At 47.9% G+C, this 14,190-nt stretch overlaps 1 protein-coding gene across 2 annotated transcripts; it reads right to left on the reverse strand.

The window, feature by feature from the left end:
* Window positions 1-10,143: 10,143 nt before the first annotated feature.
* LOC120698188 (thioredoxin H-type-like) lies at window positions 10,144-13,720 on the reverse strand. Of its 2 annotated transcripts, none has more exons than XM_039981716.1 (3): window positions 13,452-13,720; window positions 12,095-12,217; window positions 10,144-11,997 (listed from the first exon to the last, which is right to left on the reverse strand). In XM_039981716.1, the coding sequence occupies exon 3, from the start codon at window positions 10,920-10,922 to the stop codon at window positions 10,176-10,178; it is 747 nt and encodes a 248-aa protein (XP_039837650.1). In that variant the 5' UTR covers window positions 10,923-11,997; window positions 12,095-12,217; window positions 13,452-13,720; the 3' UTR covers window positions 10,144-10,175. The 2 variants fall into 2 exon arrangements, with proteins under 2 accessions (XP_039837650.1, XP_039837652.1); XM_039981718.1 differs by having other exon boundaries at window positions 11,622-11,997; window positions 13,452-13,709.
* Window positions 13,721-14,190: the final 470 nt, after the last annotated feature.

Below are 14,190 nucleotides of genomic sequence, written 5' to 3' on the forward strand. Positions count from 1 at the left end.
TATTTTGAAATTTAGTACTTAGGAAAAATATTAAACCTTTTGTTTGGATAATGTTTCTGTGATGTATTTTTTATAATCATGATTAATGCTCGTTTAAGCTTGTTTAATTAATATCTACAGTTCTGGAAGTCCAAAAATCATAAAATTTTTGCAGTAGACTACTCTTTTCATGTGCAATAAATTGTAAAAGTTTCATGTGTAGAATCTATGTGCATGCTTGTAGATTTTTTTACTTGTTCAGTTTGTCTTGCTTGGGCTAAATTCAATACTTTCTATTATCAATAAATATTGGTAAATTTTTGTTGCATGCTTTATCAATAGCTTGCCATGCTGATAATTTTTTTGTTACTAAACCATGGCTGCAATTTTGTTTTTGAATTTGTTTAGTTCCTAGCTATAGCTTTGCCTTTTGTGTTGTTGCTTAGAATCTATTTTTCTGCTTGTTTAATTTCAGCAACTTATTTTTCGTTCAGTTGTAAATCCTGTTAACTCTTTTAGGACCAGAATGTGGGTTGTTTTTATGTACCTTGGTTATGCTTGCTTGTTAGTTAAATAAAGTCTTTAGTTAATTCTTGCTTTATAGCGTTGCTTGGCTTTTCTAAATAAATTTAGTAATGCTTTTTGAAGGAATCACATAAGGCTAAAGTATTTGAAATCTGAACTCTTACATCAGCAATAAACTGTTTTCTTTTTAAGCTTGTTTGTTTTGTTGCTGTGGTTAATCAGTAAATGTTGGCATAGCCATATCTTTTTAATTGTATTGTATTGCATCATGAGCACTCATGAATCATGTGTTGTTTTCCTTAAGTTCATGCACTTGCATCGTTGCATATCACCTTCACTTTACCTACGTATACTAGATGTGGGACGCGTGGAACTGAAGGGCGATGTTAGAGCCGAACCAGAAGATGGTGTACGTACTGTTGGACCGATCCAGAAGATGGAAGGACTGACTGGAATACATGCTAGGAGCAAGCTACTCAGCCCATCACTGCCGGTGCATGACCGGCGGTCGCTCCAGGACACCAGCGTGAGCCAGGAGTGCCCACAGCTGCGTCATGAACTCGCCGCCCGCGCCGAGCATCTCGGCGTGTATGTCCACGTTGTCCGACGGCGCGAGGAACAGCAGGAACTCAATCCAAAACTCGGCCAGCACCACCTACCGCAGCGCGTTGGCGGGCACGGCCGCCCTGAGCGGCCCCAAGAGCACAGCCGCCCGCTCGATGATGGTGGCGCTCCATGCTCTCTCATAAGTGGCGCCATCCTGTACGTGTGGCAGCTCCGTCGCCTCCATCTCCCCAAGCCTGTGCAGTATGCTGCTCACCGTCCGGCAGTCGTCAAGGTGGTCGCGTGCCTGCTGCACCACTGAGTCGAATATCTGCTCGGTGTTGTAGCTCGGGTCCGGCAGCATCTTCGGAACGAAGGCTGCCAGGTAGGCGCAGTAGTTGGAGAGCTTCGTCGCGATGAGCCAGTGGTGCTCGTCACTGGCGGGGGCAAGGCCGGGCGGCCGGCCGCTATAGTCCCAGTCGCAGCTCGTGGTCACGACGTGCCACGCCAGGATCTGATCGGTGAGCTTGGGAAGCCTGCACACCCACGCCAGGCGCGGAAGCAGGTGGTGCTTCCGCAGGGTGGCGACGCCGTTGCTGAGCCGGCAGTGGCTCTGCTTCAACTAGAGGAGCACGGCGCCTCACCTCGGGCGGTAGCAGTGTGACGGAACCGCCAAATTAAAACTCTAATTAAACATAATGGCCGTCATTTGAACACATCGGGCGCATTAGCTTAATGATTTAATTTGGCAATCATTTCTCAACCCACAATCAGATTGAAACAACACCGGTAGTCTCACACGAAGGTGAGCGCAGATGGTACGAGCACCACACAATTCTTAAAAAAACAAACACCATATGCTATGAAATATTTAAATTACAAACTGAGTTCGAAATACATAATAATATACAAGTGTCCTTAATCAACACAGATGGGGCTACACCTTCCCCCATCCGGTCTCCCATCCCATACCTTTCATCTTGAATTTAATAATTCATATACTATAATATAAAGACATCTTATATCTCGCGAGTGACAGAATTATCACTCGACATCTATCGAGCCCTATTAAGCATAGAAGTGATAACGACCTATTCATACTAGTATAAGGTCCAGGAAAACCTAGGGATCATGCAGCTAAAGTTTCAAACAATTCCTAAACCTAATGCACCATTATTAGAGACATATATAGGTGACATAATTTAAAATAGTAGGATATGCACCGGGGCTTGCCTTGAGACTGCTGCTCAGCACTAGGGTTAGCCGGGCCTTGGGCCGTCTCCTCGTGAATCTCCTGCTGCGGGGCTTGCCCCTGCGGCTCCTGTGACTCCACAATCACCTCATACACAACCTCCTCCGCTGCGGCTGCTACACGTATGCATATGATATGAGTGAATGCAAATATGATGTGCAACTTTAAAATAAATAACCATTGAACGAGTATACTACTAATGATTTATATTACTTCACGCCAGCAGTTCTGATAAAAACTGGTGGCACCTGATTTTCAAAACCGGTGGTACTGGTTTCGGCACCGGGCAGGCTAAAACCGGTGACACTGTTTTCCAAAACCGGTGGTACCGGTTTCGGCCGGCGGCGCACAGCTCGGCGTGCAACGCCTGGAACGGAAGAAGGAAGGGCTCAAAAAGGTCGAGGGATATGCCGTGATGCTTACCCCGTGCTCAGTTTGCATGGAGAAGGCCGGAAAATGGAGATCGACGCGTGAGGCGAAGCTTCAAGCGGCCCTGTTAATGAGGAATTGATTTCGGCCGGCAAATCACTCAAACGGGCTCGTGGATGGGTGGAGGACGAGGCGAGGCAGGTGTGGGTGAAAGGACTCGACGCCCGGCGGCCGGAGACGACCGGGGCGGCGATGGGGAGGCTCAACCTTGAGCTAGGGCACGGGAGGAGGAAGAGAAAGGAGGAGAGAGAGCTACGCCGCTGAGAAAGGATAAGTAAGGGGAGGATAAGGCGACGTGGCGCATCCCCGGCGCAGCTCGCCGGCAGCGACATGTGGCACACCGAGATGCGTGCTCTGTCCCTGACCCGCGACAAAACCGGTGGCACTGGTTTTTAAAACCGGTTGCACCGGTTTTGGTCCAGTCAGACAGAAAAATGCTTAGCTAATGGTTTTTGTCTTGTAAGTTTAACTAATGGCCGTGATTAGCTTAATTCTAGATGATTAACACCTGAGGTGTTACAATCTTTCCCCCAAAAAGAAATCTCATCCCGAGATTATTGTGGATGTGCAAGATTGAAAAGAGAGGAGATTGGTGAGTACCTTGATAGGCTTGTAGCAACTCAGGACATTTGGATTGAATAAATTCTTCCGTCTCCCAAGTGGCTTCTCGCTCGGAGTGATTACTCCACTGGACTTTGTAGAAATGGTTGATTTGATTTCGTGTGACCCGAGTCTTGTGATCAATAATTTTCACCGGATGCTCTGGATAAATAAGATCGGGCTCCAACTGTAAATTTTCTGTACCAACAACTTCAGTTGGAACTCGGAGGCACTTCCTGAGCTGGGATACATGGAAGATATTGTGGACCGCCGATAATTGTGGAGGAAGCTCCACTCGATATGCCACCGGCCCACAATGCTCAACGATAGGAAACGGCCCAACATAGCGGGGAGCTAGCTTTCCCCGTACTCCAAACCGTTGAACACCCTTCATTGGAGACACTCGAAGGTAAACACGATCACCAACTTCAAATATCAGAGGCCAGCGTCTCTTATCTGCATAACTCTTTTGGCGGGATTGAGCGGCTTTCAGATTTGCCTGTATAAGACGAATCTGGTCCTCAGCCTCGCCAACCATATCGGGCCCAAAGAAAATTCTTTCACCGGCTTCCGACCAGTTCAATGGAGCCACATTTCCGTCCATACAAGGCTTCAAAGGATGCCATTTTGATACTTTCTTGATAGCTGTTGTTGTAAGAGAATTCAGCGAGTGGCAGACACTCAGCCCATTTCTTACTATAAGAGAGTACACAGGCCCGCAGCATATCTTCCAGAATCTGATTAATCCTCTCAGTTTGTCCATCGGTCTGAGGATGATAAGCCGAACTGCGGATCAGTTGTGTACCTAAAGCGGCATGGAATTGTTCCCAGAACCGCGCAATGAATTGTGCCCCTCGATCTGAAATAATGGTTTTAGGAATTCCATGGAGACTTATAATACGGTCCAGGTACAGTTGAGCATATTGCCTCGCCGTATAAGAAGTCTTTACCGGAAGAAAATGGGCTACCTTTGTAAGTCGATCAACTATTACCCAAATAGAATCATACCCTTTAGAGGTGTTGGGTAGACCGACAATAAAATCCATACTGATATCCTCCCATTTTCCTTAAGGGATATTCAAAGGTTGAAGCATCCCGGCGGGTCTCAAATGGCTTGCCTTAACCCTCTGACAAATGTCGCATTCTAATACATACTTTGCATTTTCTCATTTCATCTTGGTCCACCAAAATCGCTATTTCAGATCTTGGTACATTTTGTTACTACCAGGGTGGATAGAATACCTAGAGAGGTGAGCCTCATCGAGAATCTGCTTTCGAAGCTCCAAATCTTTAGGTACCACCAATCGATTTTTAAACCAAAGAACTCCCTCACTATCTTGATGAAAACATTGAACCCGAGGATCATTCTTACTAAGCCTCTGTCTAATTTTGCCCATGCCCACATCATTTTTCTGAGCAGCAATAATTTGATCCCAAAGTGTTGGAGTCAGGGTAATGTTGGTAAGTGTACCCTCATCTACAATGGCAAGGTTCATCTTCTCAATTTCTTGACATAGGGTTGCATGCATAGGTGTTGCTGAGGTGCAATTGCAATTCGCTTTTCTACTTAGTGCATCTGCAACAACATTGGCTTTGCCCGGGTGATAATGAATCTCCATATCATAATCTTTAATTAGCTCTAACCACCGCCTCTGGCGCAAATTCAACTCATTCTGGGTAAAAATATACTTGAGACTCTTGTGGTCTGAGTATATGTGCACTGGATTGCCCAGAAGATAATGGTGCCAGATTTTTAACGCATGCACCACTACTGCTAGCTCCAAGTCATGTGTAGTGTAATTCTCCTCATGCCGCCTGAGGGCTCTGGAAGCATAAGCAATTACCATCTGATCTTGCATGAGTACACAGCCGAGACCCGTACCTGATGAACTACAATAAATATCAAAGGGCCCAGGAATAACGGGCTGAGTCAAAACAAAAGTGAGAACGCAGCAAAAACTCGTACCTGATGCATCACAATACACATTAAAAGATCGAGTAACATCCGGCTGAACCAAGACAGGGGCCGACGTTAAGAGCTTTCTCAATGTCTGAAAAGACCGCTCACATATGTCGTCCCAATTAAATTTCACCCCTTCTTGAGTAATTCAGTCATGGGCCTAGCAATTTTTGAGAAGTCCGGAACAAACCGCCGGTAATACCCTGCTAGCCCAAGGAAACTCCGAATCTCTGGAACAGAGGTAGGAGTCTTCCAATTCAGGACATCCTAAATTTTGCTAGGATCAACAGAAATTCCATCGTTTGAAATGATATGGCCCAAGAATTGGACCTCCATGAGCTAGAAATCACATTTACTGAATTTGGCATACAGCTTATGCTCCCGCAGGCGCTGAAGCACAATGCGAAGATGCTCTACATGCTCCTCTTCATTCTTTGAATATATAAGAATGTCGTCAATGAAAATCACGACAAACTTATCTAGCTCAGGCATGAATACCGAGTTCATGAGATACATAAAATGAGCAGGGGCATTTATTAGTCCAAAAGAAATGACTAGGTACTCATAAAGCCCGTATCTGGTGGAGAAGGATGCCTTGGGAATATCCTCAGCTCTAATTTTTATCTGATGATAACCAGAGCGGAGATCAATTTTTGAAAATACCCGAGCCCCGAATAGCTAATCAAACAGGATGTCAATTCGGGGGAGTGGGTATTTATTCCTGATTGTGACGGCATTCAAAAGTCTGTAGTCCACACACAACCTGAGGCTTTGATCTTTTTTTTTAATAAAGAGTGCTGGACAACCCCAAGGTAAAGTGCTAGGATGGATATAGCCTTCATCAAGCAGTTCTTGCAATTGTTTCTTTAATTCCGCCAGCTCATTGGGTGGCATCCGATAAGGTCTCCTAGAGATGGGTGCCGTGCCCGGTTGCAACGCAATATCAAACTCCACATTGCGGTCAGGTGGCATGCCTGGCAAATCCTCTGGAAATACATCCGGATACTCACATACTACTGGTATGTCCGCCAAATTCTTGCCCTCAACCTGATTCACCGTAGGAGTCACTGACATGTGATCCCTCAAGTTCAAGGTCATACTACCATGAATAGAAGATTTGATGTGCACAGATTGTGAGGTCGTGTCCAGAATAACTCCTTGACCCTCCATCCAGTTCATGCCCAATATAATATCTATCCTTTGTGTTGGTAACATTATCAGGGCTGTAGGAAAAAAAATTCCATGCGAATGCAGGGGTACTTGCTTGACAAATTGATTAGTGATCAACTTTTGCCCAGGTGAGTGAATATGGTATGGCTTGGGCATGCTCTCTATCTTCAGCCCCAATCTAACCGCACATTCTTTGCTAATAAAAGTATGAGATGCCCCTGAATCAAATAATACTGTAACCGGTTGATCGTTTACTGATAACATAACCGCCATCACTGGAGCTCCCTCAGAAATACACTTGAGGGTGGTGTAGTGCACTTGCCCCGGCTTGAAATGATCCATTTGCTGCTTCTGACTCTGCTGACCGGACGGTTGGCCCTGTTTTGGTGGCATCGGGCAGTTCCATGTAAAGTGTCCAGGCTGCCCACAGTTGTAGCACGGAAACAAATTGGGGCGCGCCCCCGACTGCTGCACCCAAACCTTCTGCTCACTATGCTGAGGAACAAGAGGTCTAACTGTGCTCTGTGACGGTGTGTACTGAGGGGGCCGATAGCTCCACTGCTGCTGCGGCTGATGCTAAAAGGGGGCTCGCTGCGGGCTCGACTGCACCAAGCGGAACCTCTGAGGAGTACTGCTAGAAGATCCCACAGCCGGTGCTTTTCTATTTTTCTCCACCTTGTGAGCTAGATGAGCGTCCTCCTGAATGATAGCCCCGTTGACTAGCTCACTGAAGGTGTCAAACTTGACCATCGCCAGGCGGTGACGCGTGGCACACCGAGATGCGTGCTCTGTCCCTGACCCGCGGCAAAACTGGTGGCACTGGTTTTTGAAACCGGTGGCACCGGTTTTGGTCCAGTTAGACAGAAAAATGCTTAGCTAATGGTTTTCGTCATGTAAGTTTAACTAATGGCCGTGATTAGCTTAATTCTAGATGATTAACACCTGAGGTGTTACAAGCGGCTTCCTCCGGCCCCGCTTCTGGCCCTGCCGCCGCGGCTCCACCAGGTAGAGCGTTAGCCAGGAGAGAAGGTTGCACGGGCGGTGGTGGAACCGCTTCAGGAGCACGTACTGGCCGACCTTGTCCTCCCAGTACTTGGTCTCCGGCGGCGTGATGCTCTCCTTCCACCAGAGGTGGCTCCGTCGCCGCTTCGACCACGGCCAGTCGTCGCGCACGCACTGGTACACGGTCTTGACGTACCTCCAGTTGGAGGCGAAACCGGCCACCGCCTGGAACACCTCGAGCCCTGCGGTGGTCACGACGACGAGCATCGTGACGGAGCGGTCGAGGTCGCGCACGCCGACGTGGGGGCGGTGGTAGCCGGGGCCGAGCGTGCCGAAGAAGGCCGTCCACATGGTCAGCCCCGCCACGGCGACGGCGATGCAGATGTATGTCTTGGCACCCACCAGCACGATGTTCCTGGTGTAGAAGAAGTCGCAGAGGAAGGTGAGCTCCGCCTCGACGACCCGGAAGGCGGCGTCGGGGCCGGTGGCTCCGGCATGGATGAGCCCGGTCAGCACGAGGTCGCGGGCCTTGTCGGAGACGGCCTCCGCGGGGACGTACCCGTAGAACCGCCGCTTGAGCAGCTTGAACAGGGCGAACGCGAGGCAGAAGTCCTTGGCCCTGTCCTTCTCGACATCACTGTACGGCTGCTGGTCGATCCACTGCTAGCCCTGCTAATGGGGCGGGTCGAAATGGGCATTTCGGGTCGGGTATTTGGATGGGGCTTGTTTGAGTGGGTGGAAATGGGTTGTAGGGATTTGTGGGTTGGAGCGGGTTGGATATGCTGAAACTGCGGGTTGGGGCAGGTCGGTTTGACTCCTCCGCTTGGGACACCGTCGCACGGGACTCGCGAGCTGCCACACAACTCGGGAGACCGCCGCCGCCGCCGATCGTCGCCACCCCGCCAGTCTGTCCCGCTCTCCTCCACAACGGCTTCAGATCCAGGTAGACTCCTCCATCTGCTCTGCATCGCCCCCTCCCCAGTCCTTTTCCTCGTCAGCTCAACCCATTCATCTTCTTGCTAGATCAACGGGGGACCGAGCAGGCTGCAAGAGCGGCGGCGGTGGCGGCGGCCGCTCCTTCCCGCCGGCCTCCATTCTCGTCGGCCGTCCCCGCCGGCCACCCTCACCTACGACCTCCGCTGCCGTCGACGCCTCCTCCGTAGAAAGGTGCACCTCTTCCGATGAACACTAGTACTGCACCAAGATTGATCCGATCCATGCAAAGAGCTAGTCAGAAATTGGTCTTAGATATCGATGCAAAGTTTTCCGTACCTTGGAGCTTGTCAGAAATTGGTCTTAGAGATCGATTTGCAGCTTCAGCGGCCGGCCCTTTGAAAAACTCGATGATGTTCTTGCACGCCTCCTTGGGCTTCTCAAGATTGACTGCGTGCCCAGCGTTTTTTGTGACAACCAATCGAGAATTCCCCTCTAGATGCATGTCAATTGTGTCAGGTAATCAGCAATAGGGTAACAATTTTCATGGGGGTGTTGATGAAATAAGCAGCAGGCAGCCGGCAGATCGACAGCCGGCAGTATTCAACTTGCTTGCTGATTTATAACAGTCATAATAATAAGAGAGTTATTAGCAGCATGCCAGCAGCTAGTAACATCTAGTGGTTGGGATTATATGTGCTGTGTTTCATCGTGGACTAGTGTTCTTAAGTTGCAGTTAATGACCAGTAGCACTACCAGATTGACCAATGTTCAATGGAATGTTGCTGTTTTGCAGGGCACCCAAGGCGGCTACAATGATTCTAAGCCTTTCACTTGCTGACAATGGCCCTGTTTAGTTCTTTACATGTAAACGCAAAAAAGCCGTAAACGCATTAAAATGAAAAGGAATATTGTTAATTTGAAGTACTAAATGAAGTCTATTTACAAAACTTTTTGCATGGATGGGCTGTAAATCGCGAGACGAATCTAATGAGCCTACTTAATCCATGATTTGCAACAGTGATGCTACAGTAACCATCCGCTAATTATTGATTAAATATGGATTAATTAGCATCATTAGATTCGTCTCGCGATTTACAACCCATCTATGCAAAAAGTTTTACAAATAGACTTCATTTAATACTTCAAATGACCAAGATTCCTTTGCAAAATTTTTTTGCAAAATGAACTAAACAGGGCCATTTGGCGCCTCACTGACTGTATGAAGCAGTGAAAAATTTGCACCGAGCTGATTGCTGATGGGTTCTGTAGTAGCCTGACATGTAGATTTCGTGAGATTATGGTGCTGTAAAATAGTAGCTGAGAATGTGCGTCTGCAGTCTGCACTCCAAATACCCTAGCTGCTGTCTGAACACCTATAATGTAGCCAAGAATGCCTGTATTTTGTGTGTTTTTGTGCGTTTTAAATCTTGGAAACCTCCCATTTTTGTCTGAATCAATGCGTTGAAAGTTCTGCGCTTGTCCAAGGTGCCTCTTTATTACTATCGAGTATCGAGTGTATAATTCGTACTGGAAGTTTGTTCTCAACAGCAGAAAGGCTTTCTCATGTTGTTGTGGAAAGGCATTTACTGAGTGCCATAGAGTTGGGTCGGTATTCACGTTGTTGTGTGCTCTTTCTCCCTATCTCGTGAGACCCATGCATGACCCGCACTTTTGGGGCGGGGCGGGGTGGATATTAAATATATATTTAGATCGGGTTGGATTGGTTTAATTAACTAGCTAGCTGTGGGTTGGGGTGGGTTAGGGGCGGGTTTGGCCCCATTAGCAGGCTGACCACTGGTAAACTTGGTCGATGGTGACGACCGACTTGGCGGCGCTCTGGGAGAACATGTTGTCCCGGGCCGGGTGGCCGCCGTCGTGGGTGACCGGCTCCTTGATCTCCTCGCCGTGGAAGATGTACCTGTACCCTCGCATGGTGGCGGGGTCAGGGGGCATATGTTCGGGGGAGAGGTCCTCCTCGACGGCCATGTACTCGGCGACCACCTTGACGGACATGTCGGAGCGGCTGGTCTGGATCATCTCGGCGATCTTGGCGGCCGTCTTGAGCACGTTGAGCGCCCAGAACGCCCAGATGGCGGCCCGGTAGCTGGCGTTCCGGCCGGTGGCGTTGACGATGAGCCAGAGCACGAGGCCCGTCTGGAGGACGTGCTGCAGCAGCAGCTTCTTGCGCTGGTCCACGTCGCGGCGGCTGTGCACGGGCGCTGAGTAGGCGCTCGCCTGGATGAGGAGCAACGCGGCCGCCCAGAGCACGAACGTCTCGCCGCGGAAGGGCCCGTCCTGGATGATCCCCACGGCGTAGGAGACCACCACGTAGGACATGGAGTAGGCCATCCACATGGCGCCGCGGAGGAGCTTGTCGCTGCTCCGGCGGTTCGCAGAGCCGTAGAGGACCAGCACGGCGAGGATGAGCGCGCTCAGGAGCACGACCACCTCCAGCCGCAGCAGGCTGCCCTGCACCGTGCCGAGGCTCTCCCTGATGCCGCATATGGCCGCCCGGCTCACCGCCATGGCAGACGAGCTAGTCGGATGTGTTAACTAGCCGGCCTGTGATCTTGAAATGGCTGGAGCAGAAATATCATGGGAAGCGAACGCTTTGATCCATGAAGGAAGAAGGCGAATGGGAATTGAAGCAGAGAAAAGAAATAGTTGGAATTAAAATTGGAATTGGAATTGGTGTCCATTTTGCAAGATGCTAAGATGGCTTCTTGTGTGGGTCGTGGCCTTGAGGGCTTGTGGCGGTGGCATTCGATGCAAGATAAGAATCTCCCCAAAACTTCCAAGAAACATTTGGCAGAAACCTTTCTTCCCCCTGAAACCTGTCAGATATCAATAACAGCTTCAAATAGATAGCAGCTGGTAAATCTGCCTTTGCAGTTAGTAGCTGTTAGAGCGGTGAGAAGCTACAAAGCTTGGACTGATGAAGTGGTACCAGGTGAAGAAAAGGATATATTCCATACACCATGGTTTGGAGATGAACGTGCAAAAAAGCAGATATCAGTTCTCGAAACCAGAACCATGATTTTGTAAAGCTAAAGACTTGAGTGCTCAGGGAGAGCAAGCATACTGGCTTGAGAACTCATGACTGCAACTACCATTGCATTTTCAAGAAATTGCAAGTCCATAATAATGGGGGCGTTGTGATCAAACAAGAACTTTAGTGGCTAGTAGGCAAATAACCTTAAAAACTAGATGACTATGACAGTCAAATAATTTCAAGATATTGACTCTGATTCACCATTCTAGCATCTCAGCTGAAAGAGGAAACATGATATGCAAAGCATAATCTTGGAACAAGCAGGGCCTGATCATATCATTATCCAGAAACTGGGCAGCAGAGTAGGATAGTTAATACTACATACGAAGTACCATTATAGAGGCACTAGTTCTCTCTGAGTTGATGCTTCTTCTTATTTAGGTGAATACTACTTCATTATAGCATTATACTGGTCTACAGGGTCTGGTGGAGCTGAAGCTTCTGGGCCAGTTCATCCTTAATTGCGCCGACGACCCTGTCCTTGACGTCACCTTCCTTCATGAACAGGAAGGTCGGCATGGCCTCAACACTGAATTGCTCAGCAATGGCCTGCTTAGAAAATTGACCTTGTTAGGAAAACAGACAAAGGAAGAAACAAGGTAGCTGGATTACAATAATCTGCAAAGAATGACAGAAGATCTACAACCTTCATTTCATCAACATCAACCTTCAGGAAAACGACATTTGGATTCTTCTTGGCCATATCAGTGAAAATTGGAGCCATGATGCGGCATGGTCCACACCAAGATGCGGTGAAGTCGATCAGCACCTATTGTTAAGAAAAGTATATTAGCATGTATTCAACAAATGCGTGCTAAATATGGTTCAACAAAGGATAATACCGTTGCTGTTCAACGATTAAGAAATGACTACCTGATTTTGCATTACAAACAGCGAAATTTGTAGCGTAATGATGTAAAATATGCAATTTGACCAAATTCTTGATTAAAAAGTGCACTAGTCTCAACAGATATCATGGTTTAGTGTTTTTGTGACTTAACATACTCGGTTTTAGGACAGAACTTGACTGCACTATGAAATGAGTATAAACAATTCAATTGGGTAGAATTTGAGCATTAGAAAATCAAGGATGCTTTCACATAAATGCGTGCTTCAATCAAGTTTAAAGGGAGCAACACATGTATCTCGGTAGATTATAAAACAGTGAAGTACCAATATAACTTCCAGAATAACACTACAGAAAAAAATGTTGCAGCAGTTTCAAAAGCAGCTATGCCATCTGAATATCAGCCATATTATAAGACATTAGTAGAATATTATGTTAGTCGCGAGAAAAAAAAAGAATATCATGTTAGTATAAACATGAACCTAAAGCTGAAAGAGGGATGAGCCATCAAAGCATCAGACCTACACGCTTTTCATTAAAAAGAAAAGCAATGAAGCACACAACATAATTATCTCGAGTGCAACACCCCCCCCCCCCCACACCCCACCAAAAGATATTCTGTTGGAGTATTTGCTACTATATTTCTCATATCTGCTGTCATCACATTTTCCACCTACCGGAACCACCAAAGCTCAGATAAAAAATATTTGAAAATAGAGCACGCGATTTCGGAAAAAAATAAATAAATAAAGATTTTCCGGAACGAACCCTGCCTCTTCAATGCCTCAATGGTATACATAAATAGTCCCTAACACCAGAATGAAAAAAGAAAACCTTAAAATGTTCCCCAAATCATCCAAAATAATCAGAAAAAAAATCTAACTTGATTACGGACAGACTCGGCACCAGAGTACTCTTGGGTACAAGTGGAGAGTGATGGAACAGCCCTAGGTAAACCGTAATCAATAAACCATACCGAGGCCAAACGGTTCCAACTTTTACAGATCGGCACAAACCAAGGCAATCCAGTCAAAATACAATCTATCCAGCAGATTCTGATAAGAACAGAGGTACGTACGGACTGATCTGGCTTAATTCCTTTTTTTTATAGTAAATCTGGCTTAATTCCTAGCGGCAACAGACAAGAGAAAGGTACCAGCTTCTTGGCGCTGTTGGCCTGCTCGATCTGGGTGCTCCACGCGTCCAGGCTGTGGATCGCGATCACCGACCCCTCAGCCGGTGCCACCGGTGTCGCCGCCGCCGCCGCCGCCGCCTCCGTCGCCGGAGTTGCCATCTCTGTCTCGCGCGCGCACACTACCGCTTCTTTCTCACGCGAGGAGTGGACACACTGGACGGACGCGGTTGTTGTGTTGTGTCTCCTCCCTCTACTCCTCCTCGGTTCCCGTCCCGATAGATATCTGCGCATTCGGGGGAATCGAAATCCTGTGGGACCACGTTACGAATATGCCCTCGTGGCCTCGGGAAATTACAATCAGAGGCTCCGTCCATGGCAGGTCGCGGGGCGTCTCCGCTGTCCGATCAGGAGCGAACGGTTGGGTGGGCGAGTTCACTGTTCAGGCCAAGCGGCATCTTTTGGATTTTTCAGTTGCACACTGGCTGTGCGCCTGTGCCTGCGTTCGTTGCCTTTTTTTTTTTGGAGAAACAGTATTCGTTGCCTTTGATCAGGCAGGTTGCCTCGCGAAAGAAAAAAAAAAAGATGAGGCAGGCTGCTTACGCTTTGCCCGTGCTCCTTGCCGGTTTCCATTGCTGCTAATTATTGTGACTTTTGCACGCTCATTGTTGCCAGATGAACTGGAGTCCGGAGGTTAGAAAAGAATACGTATACAGTTAGTATTTTTCACAGCACGTTTGGTCGAGGGTAATTGGTGAGAGAG

Source organism: Panicum virgatum, chromosome 3K (assembly GCF_016808335.1).
Source record: "Panicum virgatum strain AP13 chromosome 3K, P.virgatum_v5, whole genome shotgun sequence".
Taxonomy (NCBI): domain Eukaryota; kingdom Viridiplantae; phylum Streptophyta; class Magnoliopsida; order Poales; family Poaceae; genus Panicum; species Panicum virgatum.

What these genes read in the sequence shown, in the direction of transcription:
- LOC120698188 (XM_039981716.1), bottom strand. Translation starts at nt 10,922, where the DNA reads ATGGCGGTGAGCCGGGCGGCCATATGCGGCATCAGGGAGAGCCTCGGC.